General features: G+C 37.5%; 1 protein-coding gene across 3 annotated transcripts in view; it reads right to left on the reverse strand.

The window, feature by feature from the left end:
* Positions 1-14966, reverse strand: part of RASGEF1A (RasGEF domain family member 1A) — a 159173-nt gene that overhangs the window by 46029 nt on the left and 98178 nt on the right. The window contains exon 2 of one of the 3 annotated variants that reach the window (XM_051800917.1): positions 7477-7591. The exons of 1 other annotated variant lie outside the window; for it this stretch is intronic. In XM_051800917.1, the coding sequence (XP_051656877.1) occupies positions 7477-7518 (42 nt within the window). In that variant the 5' untranslated portion in view covers positions 7519-7591. Of the gene's footprint in view, positions 1-6088; positions 6266-7476; positions 7592-14966 lie in introns of those variants that run through there. One more of the 3 variants, XM_051800915.1, reaches the window with a different exon arrangement.

Below are 14966 nucleotides of genomic sequence, written 5' to 3' on the forward strand. Positions count from 1 at the left end.
GCTGAAAATAAACATGTTGAAACATGTCCTGAAAAGAAATTAAATTTTGGCCAGCCTATTTCAGGCCTGTATTTTCCTAACTTATTGCCTTTCGGTGGATAAATTGTATTCATATTGCTTTTGCAGATTATACTTATTTCAATTTAAGATCTGTTTGTCCTTAAAAAAAAAAAAAGAATTAAAACTTATATCAGAAAATCAGTCTGTTATTTTTCACTGTCTCTTTCTCAATCTATTTCTTTCTTCAAGAGATTTAAATATATGAACTAAATACAGAGATAGGCAGTTTTTCTCCTTCTATTTCTTTTTTTTTTTAAGGGATTTATTTTTTTTTTTAGTGCCTGTAAGGCTAGAGCCCTGGAGATTTCAAGTTTCTTTCATCTTCCAAAATGTCAGCAATTTCAAAGAAGTGGGTTCCTGTACACTTTTTACGTGCTCTATAGTACTTTTCAAACTTGGAAGCTCTTTCTCGGCAGGTGAGAAGGGAGTGTGGTCAGGGGACATATTTCTATCTTAGATTCTCTGCCTAAAACAGTCACCAGGGAGAGGAAAGCACCCTGACACAAGCAAGCTGTGCATAGTCTGAGTGATTGACATAGCTTTTTGCATGTTCACCCTCTTCCTTCTGAAGTTTGCAAAGTAGCAAACTTATACAGCTGTGAGCCAGCTTTAGGATGTCTTAGCTTTCTGTTCCTTCTAGTGGGAAGAGACACTAGAAACCATCAAACAAAACCATCTGTGTCAAGTCCATTTCTGTTGCAGACCTACACAGTGCAAGAACTCTCAGCTTCCAGCTAATGTTTCTTCTTTCTGTGTTGCAAATACCAGGTGGCAGAGCTGGAGATTTGCTAAAGCTTGTGTGTGAGAGTCTAGTGAATCTCTTCATTTAGACAAGAAGTTGATGGGGAGTGAAGGGAAGCAGGGTGTGGAAATAAATCCAATTCCTGGTAACCAAACCCAGCAGTGGTAATGAAGAGGTCAGCAATTGATAGGATAGGAGAGGTATGTAATTAAGAATGCTGCAAGACAGCTGGGCTACATAGTCAGATTAGTGTGGAGAAGGGATCAAGGCAGAGAGCAGGTACATGCTGGGGGCAACAGCAGGAAACGTGGATGAGCTGGGAAAGTAATACCTGTAAGGATGGAATGCAGAAAAGAGAGTGAAGAAGTAGGAACACAGAAGTGAGACAAGGCCAAATAGAGGATGCAATAATCTTTGACATTAAAGCTATTTAAAACTTCAGTTTTAAATAGCTTTAAAAGTTATTTTCTCCACACATGTACTGCATATCACTTTCTAAGAGGAAGGAATGTTCCTTCCTATGTTAATATGAATTACGCTTCCTATGCTTCCTGTGTTATTATGAATGAAGGGTTTCAGTGCAAATGTCCTCTTAGATTTGTGTCTTCTATTCTGGGCAAAAATAAATGGTTGTGTTTTTAAAACAAAAGTATCTGTGTGCAACAAAAACATCTATTTAATTTTTTAAAATTGTATACTGTATTATTGAGGAATGGTCATTGAGGAATGACCACTTTTTTCTTTAGGATTTTCTTATTTTGTAGTGTATGAGAGATGCAGCTGTTGTACTACTTCTATTGTAACGTTATGGGCAAGGGCATAATTGCAATGTAATTAGAGAATATCGTTTAATAATGCAGGAAGGGATTTTCTAAGCATTTTTATTTGGGAGATGACCTGTACCCTTCCAAAGAAAAGTCCTCTAATTCTGGCTGAAAGGTCCTCCCACAATTTTCAGCCCTTAAAGCATAAAAAAATTGATCCACTGTCCCTGGGCAATCCTCAGAAGACTGGGTTTTTTACGTTCTCAAGGTGCAAACCATACTTTTTCAGTGTAAAAGCTGTTACTGTGTCTTAATTGAAGTCTGCACAGTAATAACCTACAGGTAGGATTCTGCAGAGCATGAAGATGTATTGTTTGCATTTATTGGAGCTTGGAGTACAAACTTTATGGGTATAGACAGATGAATCTCATTCAATTTAAGTATCCTAGAGTGTATTTAAAACAAGTTTAATTACTGAATTCATAATCAAGTATTGTTCTTTCTCTGCTCCTCCTTAATTTTTAAAGTCTTTTTCGAAGGAATGTTAATTACATGTCTTCTCATGTAATATACAAAACCTTTCAGTAATATACAAAAGCTTTCTATTAAAAAAAAAACACTAGGATTATATTAAGAGAAACTCTACTCCTTGCTTTCTGACTGGAAAAAAGCATGACCAGTTTAAGTACAGGGTGAAAGGATTTTTTGGACTTAATTTTAAAGGAAGCTTAGCAGTTGTAAAAAGGATCAAAGCGGAAACCTGGAATGTGTATTTTTATATGTACATTTACATTTTATAGAGAAGAAAACCTCGGATTTCTTTTTTTTTTTCCTTTTTCCCTGATGTTTTTTTCTAGTCCCACAGAAATAAAAGAAATCCAGCATCTAGATGTAACATCCTATTAGGCTAAACTGTAGTGAAATACATAATTCTTGCTCTGCTTCATGTTGCCTTGTCTTTCAAAGCAAATTTGAAGCTCTTGTTCCATGAGAGCCTGTGGTTTCCAGGCTATCCTACTGTGTGTCATCTTGTGTTGGGGGGTGTTACTGAGTGGGACAGATGTACTGCAGCTTCCCTACTGCAAACAGGAATGTTTATTTTACTTGTGGGATGCTAATTGCTTAGCTGTCCTATTTTGTAAAGCTGTGCAAAGATAAGGAGAAGGAGGGCACACTTTAGAAGAAAGGAAAATTCAAGGTATAGTTTTAGAGGGAGTGGGTGTTATACGTGGAAGGTAGAGGTGTAGGTAAAAGGACTGAACTTATTGCTCAGGAGTTCAAATGTGTGCCTACTGATGGTATTTGTAAAGTAGCCCATATGTGAAAGAGGAAAAAATGACTTAATAATATAAAAAGTTAAAAAATAAAGTCTCCAGCTTCCATTCTGTCTGTATCAAAAAATATTTCGTTATTCAAAGTAGTCTTTTGTGACTTCAGAACTGTCCAATTTATGTGAACAAAGGGCATGTATTATATTAGAAGTGTTTAATACCAATAAGTAAAGTCTGTTGAAAACATAAGAACAGCTGTAGGGGTCTTTAGCTATTAACTGCTACGATTAGGTGAAAGCCTAACCATATGGCTCAGCTGTACAGTTCTCTGATTTGAAACATCTTCAGCCATCCTGCATAAGTGAAACATCTAAAACTAAAAACATACTGCAGAAGAAAATTGGTATAAGGCTCCACAGAGAGCAAACTGACCTATTCTTTATTTACTCTTGAAATTTTTGAAAGTTGAAATGAGCGAGGCAGCACTTTGACCATGTTGTTATTTATTCCAGTGAAAGAAATAAAGGTATTTGGTGAATTATTTTCATGCTATTAAGTTCCTGAAGGCTAACTATTGTAAAAAAGATAATGTAATATGTAGTCATCAAGTTTGGGATTAATGTGTTAGGATGTATAGTTAATAAAAATCAGTACTTGTCACATCTGTGTGAGTCCCATGAGCTATAACCATCTTGAACATCTCTATTGTTCCAGTCGTTTTCAATTTTGTTTCCTACTCTGCAGAATTTCCCAGGAGATGTGATGGGTCAGTAGCAGGCCAAAGATGGACTTCAGGCCTAATCTAATCAATATTGTGACAAACGTAATGAAAGAAACTATGTCACCTTGGGATCCCAGTGCATTTTATCAGCTTTGCTCCTAATGGGATGTGACAGCAAGGCTGATCTGTGTCTCCTTAGGACAGGAGAGAAGTTGTGCAAGGGCTTGTGCAAGGATGGCTGTGTGAGAAAGGGTAATCTAAGTCCATGACAACCGCAGCTAAAGGTTGAAACTAGATGTCTTTACTTACATGTCAAAACATCAAAAGGTTATTTTAATAACCCTCATTTTCAAGTGAGCCTTTTATGCATGTATTGTATTTTCAGCTCCTCTGTCACCTGCATTAAAAAAGATGGTAACTTCTGTTTCGGTGGGAAGGTTCTGAAAGCAGTACTGTGTATGTTTTCCAAGTAAAACATTTTCACTTCAGTCCTATGTAATGGTTTTATACTTTGTTTTGAATTGCCCCTTTTTGCAATTACATACAACTTGTCCACTAGTATGTGACTTGTCTATGAGGCTAAAGTCAATGATTTTTACTTGGTTTGTCCTGTGGTTTGCTCCCTTAGTACTTCTTTATCCTAAATGTAGTGCTACCTCAGTAGTGTTCACTGATGTGTTCTGGTGTGCAGTCTCAAATTTTTGTGCCCTTCTAGTTTTGAAATGGCAGCTTTGCTTCATTTTCTGTGCTCAGAGTACCATTACCAAACCTGACAGTTTCCACCCTTAATTCTTATGATTCCTGTTTCTCTGCCCAGCAAGGTTCAACAAGACCCTCTGTGTTTTGACTACTCACCTCATCTGTTGACTTTATCAGTTCTCTGTTTTTAAGTGTTGTCCACATCCTGTGATGCTACCTCTAAACTCTGCCTTTAACTTTTCCCCCTCAAGATGAATGGCAATTACTGTCAAAATGTTCTCATGCATAGAAATCCTGTGACCATGTAGATTGTTTGGATATCTGGAAAGTTGCAGAGATATTACTATAATAACTATCAGTGTTGGTTGAGAAGCTCTCAAATCGTATTCTGTTTCTTTGGGCAGCTAACCTTTAAAGTATCATGTGAAAACTTGCCAATTTCTTCTCTATACGTATAATATTTTAATATGAAAAATTATATTGCTTGTCCTTTAATTTAAGAGCAAGTTGTTTCTGAACCTCATTATTATGATTCTGCATAATTATGTGAACCAATTATTGAAATTTTGTATGTGAGGATTTCCATAAATTGCCTTGATATATAAATAGTGGAGCAAAGCTGCCTTATACATTTTACTAATCCTGCAATTACATTCTGTAGAGCCTTTTTACTTTCCCTAATATGAAACTAAACCCTCCTCTCACCTACTCCTTTACATAACAAATGCACTAGGAATTATGGACATGACAGCTAAATCCAGCTTCTAAATCCCAGGCATAGTAGCTGTGTTCTGTTGCTTCTCACTGTTTCTTTCTAATAAGCTGTATGCAGTGCAATATCTTATTAGTTAATTTGAAAATCGTTTCTCAAGGGATTGCACGACTTCTGTGCATCAGGTCCCTACCAATCCACTTAAAGCTTAAATTTGCCAGATGGATAAACTTAGTGCAGGACTGGATCTTATTTGTTACAGCAAAAACCTTTATTTCCCTGTAAAGTACTAGGATAGCATTTTTGAAGTAGCAGAAGTTTTATAATTGTTTTTATTTGTAATATATCAAAACCTATTGTTTTGATCTAACAGAAAATATTTTTTATTCTGTTGCATAAACTAACAGCAGGTGTATGTTTGCTGCAATTCAAATGCCTGTTAGTCTTGAAATTTCAGTGTTGTTCCTAAACTTGGAGGAAATAAAAGGGACTGAGAATGAAATCTTTGAGACAAAATACCTATCTTTGATGCAAATATCTGAAATTTGATTATTGGTGTTCTGGGGAGCATCATCTGAGTTTGGGATGGGTTGAACTTCAAAAGACAAATTCGAAAATCCCTACAAAGAGAACTTTGATTCTGTGTTTATGACTTCTCAGTGCACTGCATCACTTTAAACCTGCCTTCAGAATATTGAAACCATCTCACTTAGTGAATATTCATTCAAATAGATGCTTCTGTCTTTTCTGTTATTCCACTTAAGAGCAAAGAAAAGTTTGTGCACCACAATAACATGTAATATCAACCTCTCTTTACCTTTCTCCAAACCATTGTACAAAGCCACCACCACGTAATCTTCCTTATGGACGTTATCAATTCATTACATGGGATCTAAGTATGACATAATACACACAGTAACAAATGAATTTATCAACTGCATCACGATTTTAAATGCAACATAGTTACATAAATGACTTTGACTGTTGTGCATGGCTCTGTGTCTGTTGGTGTCTGAACTCTGCAGTAATAGCCAGCACAGAGACACTCTCACTAGATGTGCCTCCTAAATCACCGGCAGCCCGTGGAACAGAGAGTACAGAGCACTGTGCCAAACTTACCGGGCTCTCGAGGACCATCCCTGCTCCCAGCCGGGGCACTCCGGAGCCTGTCCCTGCGCTGCCACAGCAGCCAAGAGCTGCTTCCCCGCCGCTCCGCCTGTGCAGGCAAAGGGAGCTGGGGAATGTGGTCAGCCCCCTGCTTCCCGGGACACTTATACCCCAGAAAAAACGAAAGTACTGCGGAAGGTGGGGCATGAGAGGAAATTCTGAGTCTGAGCCTTCCATTACGTGTGTGTCATGTGCTGGGCTGCGGGTACTGACGGGGAACTTCCACTGCTGCCATCCTTCAGCTAGAGCGGAACCAAGGCTCTTTTCTCTGCACGTGGGCTTAGAGGAATTGAAATGCTGGTTAAGACAGGTGTATGGATGTTGTGAAGGAGAGGAAATAGGTTTTTGCATAGTAATGTCCACTCTATACCAGACATTCTTCAAAAGCTCTCTTAAATCATACAGAATTCTAGATGTATTCTGTTTGGAGACCTGAATCAGTTTCCCAAATGCTATTATATCCTTGATAAGTAAAATAATATGAAATGAGACATTCTCTCTCTTCCATGTACGTCTACAGCTTAAAATCTTCCAAGCAGAGTCAAATCAGGAAATAGCAAAAGGAATTTTCTGTATAGGTGATAGTACTTGGTAGTTACTGAAGATATCATTTAATGTGAGGTGGGTTTTGTTTTGTGTAAAGGTATGGAAATTTAAATAAGGATGTAGAAATAAGGAGACTAGGGAATCAGAACAATTGGCAAAGGAATGAGGGAGGAAGAAAGCACAAAGGTGATTGCAAAAGACCATGACATAACTTTATGGAAATGGAACTGGCATTTCCATAGAGGAAATGTGGAGGAATAGTTTAGAAAGGGCAGGTAAGAAGATAGAGAGACATGATTATATGCTAGTAAAATATTTTTGGAAGAGGTTAGTGGAACACAGTTAATTTAGGCTTGCATAGGACGTGATTTCTGTGATGAGCACTAGTAATGGATAAGAAGGATTTGACTTTAACAAATGATGTGTATGTTTAGATGAGATTTGAGAAGTGGATGACTGAGGAGCACAGAATGTCTGAAGTTATGGAAGGAAAGGATGAGGAGAAGGGGAGTAGGTGTGTTTTGAAAGTAAATATCAACAGTATTGAATTTTTAAGTGAAGTCTTACTGCAGTGTCTTTGCCTGCATTTCCTAGTGCACAGTTTGGCTTCAAATAGTTCCAAGATTCATTCTTTTGCACTCTAATGTCTGAACTAATTTTTATTCAAGTCTAAGGCCGGCCAGTGTAATTTCTGAACAATATAAATCTCTAACTACAAATTATCCTACACCAGTGCTTTCAAATAAAAAATGAAACTTTTGTGTAAGACTCATATAAAGAAAAATAATACTTACTTTGCATTTCTTTACAGCAGCATTGCACAGTGGTTCTGCCATCCAGCCTTTCCCAGTGGGTGGACTTCCAGCTATTTCACTCTATGATTTTTGTCATGTGTCTTGCCTCCTTCCCCTTAAAATGAGGGGTGCAATGGATTACTATTCAGAGCACACTGCTATTTTGCACTGAAAATGCATTGTAGTATCAGAATAAAATTTGGCATGCATAGTTTTAGAGAGGGGAGGATCATAAGAAAGAAATAGCACAAAATATGGTATACAAAAAAGGGGAAAAGGAAGAATTTAAACACTAGGTGCCAAGAGAAAAGCAATAGGGAAGGATTCGGAGGGGTTAATCTCCCCAACTCCAATCCTCAGTGACAGCAGTTTTATAATAATCATTAAGAAGTGATATATAGTAAAATATCAATACTTACATTCCTAAATCAACTAGTCATTACACTGTTTATTAAAAGCTTTGGAATGTAGAATTTTATTCCTTAGTGCAGTTATGCTCATAGAAGAATAGGAAATCTTTTTTTTTTCTTCTTCTGGAGAAGTACTATTATAGCATAAAGCAAAGTGACAGCACAATCATATCTCTTCAGGATGATGGATAAATCCTTAACTATGTATGTTTAAATGTGACATAAAAATAAAGAATATAGAGAAACTGGCAACCATTCTGTTGACACCTAAGATAAAATGGATTGAAGGAAATCCAAGTTTAAGCTGTTTGAAGACACATTGTTGTTATTGTCGACACAGAGATTATTCACCACAGAACAACTTGAAAGCAATCTTGTAGTTTTTTAGTAGGACTTGGACTTTTTTTTTTTACCTGCAGGAAATCCACTGTTTCTGAATTACTAAACTGAACTTTATGTTATAATTACTGCAGATTTGGGTGCAGGTGTTTGTAGTTTCGAGGCTCTTTTTTTTTTTTCCCCCCTGAAAATGAAATTAGAGCTGCTGTGAGCATGCTGGCTGGCACCAGCCACGTGGGTCTGTTACAGCTGGAGCTCTTTGACGTCAGTTGTGGCACTAACCTCAGCTGCTGTTCTCTGAGCAGGTATTTCTTTAGCACTGAGATCTTACCTTTTTCAAATTTGAATTACTCACTGGAATGAAATATAAGGGCAACTTGACAGACAAATGGAAATAAGCACGCACAACTCATTTTCCTCGAAAGTCAGACAAAAAGTAATACTTATTTGCACAAAAACATAGTACCTGACTAAATGTATAAGTATTTTATACTATCTCACACCAAGTAATGTCTGTTATGAGACCGATAATGGGTTTATGGCCATAAAGCAATAAGAATTAAGGACTAACTCTTGGTATACTTTTATCTTCAAGAAAAAAATTTCCAAAGTGATTCAGTGTCATCAATAAATTTTGTTTTCAGTTAATGCTTGATCAAACTTTAAAAAGTTTAAAACACCTTTTAAATAACTTCTAGGGTTCCTGTGTTCTCAGTTAATCTGTGGGTTATTTTGTTTCAGTGTAACTGTTTTCAAGGCAAATTCTTATTTCTTTGCTTTTCATCATTCAAACAGAAGGAGGTATAGGAAGCAAGCAAGAAATACAAAAAATGCATTTTTGACTTGAATGTAAATTGTTCAGTTGCTTTCATAGAATAGAAGGTTTTTCCATGTTAATAATATCAATGAAGAAATGCTGCTTCCCTTCATGCTAAAAGCTGCAGATTTTTCCTGGAACTGAAGTGAAAATGTTGATTTTTTTTCCTATTTTTTGTTTGTTTGTTTGTGGTTCTTTTTAAACAGTAAATGTGTTCCTGATTCAGGAGAACTTCTCCAATAGCTTTGAGGATGAACATGACTTCTGTGTAAATATTCAAAGACCTTCTGGCAGGCCTTCTAAGCTCTGCTACAGATGCCATCAGAACCTAAAGCACAAGGAGCATACAATTGTATTTGGATTTTTCTATTAGTAAATGTGGTTACCAGGAGGCCAGCTATGTTTGTGCAGCTTCCATGCAAAACCTGCTTTTTTCAGTAGAGCCCAAAGCCATCTAAATACCGAAGTTATTCCAAGGCAAAGTTTGTCTTGACCTTCAGCATTAGCAAGATGTGATCTTTTTTAGTTATGTGTTAGACATATATAAGGATGCAATCAACACTTACTCTGTCTTTCCTTATTCTGCTTCTTGCATATATCACTCTTGAAAAGACTGAATGGGTTTAACTTTGGTGGAAGGTGAATGTGCCCCTACAGGGTTAAACTAGGCTGTGACATCAAAAAGCTGTAGGCAGGCAACTTCCCTTTTTTGTAAAGAGAGCAGCTTCCTGCTAGCACTGATACTGCAGTATACCATGGTGTCTGTAAAGTGGAAACCCCCACCCCTCTTAGACTGTTATGTAGTGGAACCTACAGCAAGTGTAAAAACATAATGGTATGTTTATTTTTGGAGAAGTGGGAAACTACTGTGGGAGTAAAAAGTTCTCATGGGGTTTTTTCACCATTCACCCAGATACTTGTATACAATGGTTTGGAGGAAAAGGGAAAAAAGCAAATAAAATCCCAAAGAAATCACAGAATTTTGGAGGATATTTTTGCAAAACTTGGTATTAGAGCATATAGCACTAATGTCTCTTCTTCTGTATCTTCCTTGTAGAGATACTGTGAAAATACTAAAATGATGCCACAAATATATTTTTTTCAATGTATAAGAGCTGTTTATTGGTGAACAAAAATGGTTGTGTTTTTTCCTAATATAAAAGACTCATTTATGCTGCGGGCCTAAAATTAGAAGCACTATACTTCCTTAGAAAGCTGTGAGAGTACAATTGAACAAAAGATGTGTCTTATGTGATTAGATTGTAATTAAAATTGTAATTGTGAACACAGTCTTCTTTTGTCATTGGAAGTCACTGACTTTGGAAGGAGTAATTTTTTCCCCTCCATTTTTGATATATAAAGATTTGCTCTAAAGGTTTGGAAACAGAGCCTGTTTTTGAATGTTACTGCAGTTTAGTTTTGATGTACATTATCTCTGAGCTATGGCAAGGCTGATGCAACATATGAATATGGAATTAATTTCATTTTTTCTGTATCTGCATAGTGGCTATATTTTGACTTGCACTTCATTATAATGCTAAAAGTTACCTCGATGTCTCCTTTTGCTTGGCACTTGTTAGTTATCATTCATCAGTGCCATAAAGTCTGCTGTTGGAAAAATAGATATACAGAGAGTTTAACAGCTTATTTCCAGTTAGCTGAAGACTGTGAGCTATTGGATAGCAAAGGATGTATCATTTGCTGGATGGGAAGTTGACATGGTGTGGATTCTTGGAGTCCAGCCTGTTGACTGGCATCTGAGAGATGGAGTAGTCATGAAAAGTACTGCTGAGACCTTTTCAGTTGGCTGCATTTTGGGCTACTTTCTGTGTTTTAGTCTTGGGCCACAGATGAGTAACCTCAGTGGTATCAGCACTGTGCTGCTGATGGAAAAGTTAGACTTCTTAGGCTGGTTCACCTGTGGTGTTCCCAAGACACTGGAAACTTTGGTGCAGGGACTGTTACAGGACACTCAGGTGGAGCCATGTGTAATGAATTGATTTGAACAGGGAGCTGTTACTGGATTCTAGTTGCTTTTTGCCAAAAGGGAGCAGATGCTTGTCAGGAGAGAGAAGGTACCAAGCAGCATGATCTGATACAACATGGGTAGTAACCTGGCCTGGGAAAGGTGGTTATTAATCCATTATTATATATATACTATTACTCTAGGAATGGATTTGCAAGGATTGTAGGAACTAAGCATTTTTTCATGTTGAAACTTTTATTTTGAATGTAAACTTGGAATAGTTAAAACAAAAGTGAAAAAGAATAATCATGATTTTTCAATACGTGGGAATTTTTACATTTTCTTATTTAAAATCATTTAGCAAGTAGTGAAGATTTTGAGGAAATAGTTCTTTGGTGAATAAAACTGTGTTCCCTTTCAGTTTTATTTAAAGTAAAGAGGAAGCACTCTAAAAAAGGACCCAGAATATAATTGCATGATGTCTGATTTGTGGTTTCTGAAAACTGTCTTTGCCCAATACTGCTTGTTGTTTAAGAGAGTGTTGGTGAGAAAGGGAAACTTCATGCTCAAAACCAGCTTCCCTATCTGGGAAAAAAAATAATAACTTTTTTTCCCCTGATAATGACAATAGGATGGAAGCCAGATTTGATTATATTTGTCAGTTAAACTTCAAGAATACAACAAATGTGGAAATGTATCAGGAAAACATATAGATTATGAATGATGCTATCTTCATTTTTTCCATTAAAATCGAGATAGATTTTCCTCTGGTACAATGACCCGAGGTTAATGGCTAGCAAAGGGAGTGAAATTTCGTAATTCCTTGCAGGTCTCTCAGAGCACATCTTCCCTGTGCTGTGCAGAGTCAGGCAGATGCCCCTGTCTGTGCTGCTCTGAGCTGTGCCTGTGTGTGGTGCTGGTCAATGCTGCCAGCAGCACTCGCTTACACATGGAAGTAGTACAGCAGCATGAGCCCAATATTGTGCCAAGGCTTTACACCAGAGAGTGGGCTTTGGGTTGTAGAGCTAATTGCAACCCTTAAAAGTGGACAAAACATACTGGGCAACACTCACTTCAATGGTTATTTTATATGCATGTAAGAAGGTTGAGCGATCCTGCTTTTTTTGGTGGTGCCTTGGAAAGTGCCCTTGGGATGTTTTGTTTTAACCTCAGGCTTTATCTATAGCTCTTGTTTAATGCAAAAAGCTGCTCTTAGACTTCAAACACTTGTTCTTCCCTGTGACACCGGTGTGATTATGTACTCAATTTTTAAAATGCATGGAGACACACAGACAAAATAAAATGTTTTCTTCTATAGTGGTTTCACTGTGACTTCTTCTCTTTTGCTGTTAAGCAGACACTGTGGATTAAGTGATTTCCATAGCTTTTTCTGCAATTTGTTGGAGATATTCTTGTCATACTGATGTAGATGGTATTAAATTACTTTATTACATTAGTACTTCTTAATACTTAGTATTCCTCAGAAGTACTACATGTAAAATAAAGGTGTGGACCTTAGGCCACAACCTCCATGATCCAATTGCTGCCAGGATCCATCAGGGATGAGCCAAACATGGAGACCTTTCAGGGTGGCAATAAATAAATGTTTTGGCCACCTGAGGAGGGAATAGCTGTGTGTTACTGATGGCAGAGTTTGCCTGTGCTGGCAGTGCTGCAAAGACTGCAATCCACAAGTGTATCAGATCATAGCAGAATGTTGGTCCTTTACAAAGAACTGCAATGTTTTGCTACCCATAATAATTACAGCACATACAGTGTGGCATGTGTGCACACTCATAGTTAACTGTGTGCTGGTACTATAAATCTGCTTAAATGTAATCTTAGGAGTGTCCAAAGGCACAAGTTTGGACCAAGTCCATTTTCTGGTTCTGCTGTAGGTTCTTTCATGTGCTGTATGTTAGCTCCCTTGTTGCTGTTTTGATACTCACATGGCTATATTGGCTTTGACTTGGGGAGGTGGAGGATGGAATATATATTTTTCTATTTCTCAATTCAAGTTTCATCACCATCCATGACCTAATGAGCAGTTTTATTTCAGTACTGAAAACTGGAAAACGACAACTAATTGGCAAAGCTGTGCTATGCCTTACTGTTTCATTGTGTAGAACTCTTGGTGATGCTGAATAAGGAGCTTAAATTACTTGCAATAAGTCTGCAGCATTTTTTCTTGGTTGAAAACCATTTCTACTTGCAACTCAGAAGGGGGACTTCTGACTGTAGAATTGCTGTACATTTTCAGGAAATAGGCTATTTACTGGGGTTTTCCTTGGTTAATCAGGGCTCAACTTGGCATGGGCTCAGTGTTTGCAAGTTTTGATCCAGATTTTCAGTAGCCCATCTTCATTCCTGGACCCTATATCCACTTTTAATCATCTTTTTTAGCACAAATATGTGTGCTCACATCACATGGGAACATTGAATTCCTCTAAAAACAAGTGTCATTGCTGGTGAATCACTCAATACTTGCATTAATGATAAATAATTACTTGTCTCTTGCTTAAAAATTTTCTGGTTGAAAAGTTGCATAAAATGTAGGGGAGTTTGATAGTTCTGTCATATTTTGGGGGCTGTGTTTTACTTTTTTTATATTCAGGTGCTTCTCTATAGCTTGACTGTTCAGTGAAAGTTCAGTCTATGAGCTGATGTTTTCAGATATTATCTGTTGCTGCAGTCTTGTGTTTTCTGATGTCCCCCAGTGTCCCAGAACAGAATGAGGATCCTCTGAAGACCATGAGGCTTCAGGCGGTCACCTCATGTGACCAAAGCAGAAGCTGTGGAAAAAAGCAACTATCCCTAATTCTGAAAGGAACTCAAATGAAAAAAAATCCAGCTTGGAAAGCACCAAACAATTTCCCACATAAATCTTCACCATTTTTCGTGTTTACACACAGCTTCAAACTCTTTGATCTCAATGGTTTGTATAGTCACAATATGAAAATTGTTATGAAAGGTGTTTGAAAGTGATAATGTGGAGGAAGGTGAACAGGTTTGAGAAGCAGGCTCTATTCCAAGAAAAAAGGCAATATCAAAGAGGGTGCCAGAATACTTCTGGAAAGAAGAGGGCTGTTGTTGCAGCCAGGATGCATTTCATTGGATTGAATGAAAAGGAAGTGAAGAAAAACCTCAGATTTTGCACATTAAGAATTTGAAATTCTCTGCTGATAAAATATTGCTGTTATAGTAATGCAGTCTTACAAAATAAGTGTGGGCACTTCGGGATCTGGGCTGAGGGCCAGCAGGCAGTGAACTCTGCTTCTAGCACGAATCACAATGTTGTTGTTTTTCTCAGTAACATGTTGTTTTCCTGGTAGATGCAAAAGGCCACTCTATGGAAGACTGACTTGAAAGAATAAATAAAGCTTGCTGTGACAAATGAGACTGGAGGGGAAAAAAGCCACGACTTGATTGCTGTTCCATAACACTCTAGAGAAAATGCACCAGGAAAGCCTCAGCCAGAGGATTCTTACCTTATGTCTGTGTGCTGTGTACAGGAGAAAGAGCACAACTCTCATGTATCAGGATAAGGTGATAGAAAATGCAAGGCACTTGCCTTCAAACTAGTAAGGGGTAATTTTGTTGGTCATATCCTTTCTTTACTGAGAATTTGCTTGAGCAGGTTTTTGCATGTGTATACTTTGGCATTTCTTTGTCACGTAATTCTGGTAGAAGCATCCCCTGCCTCTTGTAGTGTATGTTTCTGGATGAAGTTTTCTTTGCTAAAGTTCAAGCTGCATCTCCTTCTTTGGATTGTTTTGGTGTCCCACACTGTGTTGTGGTGCTTTTATCAATTTACCTGTTTATTTCAAACAGTGAGTGTTAGGCTCTGCTCTAGTGCCTTGGAAGCAAAATATCATGGAGAGTGAAAAACGAGAGAGAATCAGAAATTCCTTGTGCCACCATATTATTCTCCTCGTTAGGCTGGATAAAAGGATGGGAA

This window comes from Manacus candei, unplaced genomic scaffold (assembly GCF_025592945.1).
Source record: "Manacus candei isolate 608988 ecotype Guabito, Panama unplaced genomic scaffold, ASM2559294v1 h1tg000050l, whole genome shotgun sequence".
Classification (NCBI taxonomy): Eukaryota; Metazoa; Chordata; class Aves; order Passeriformes; family Pipridae; genus Manacus; species Manacus candei.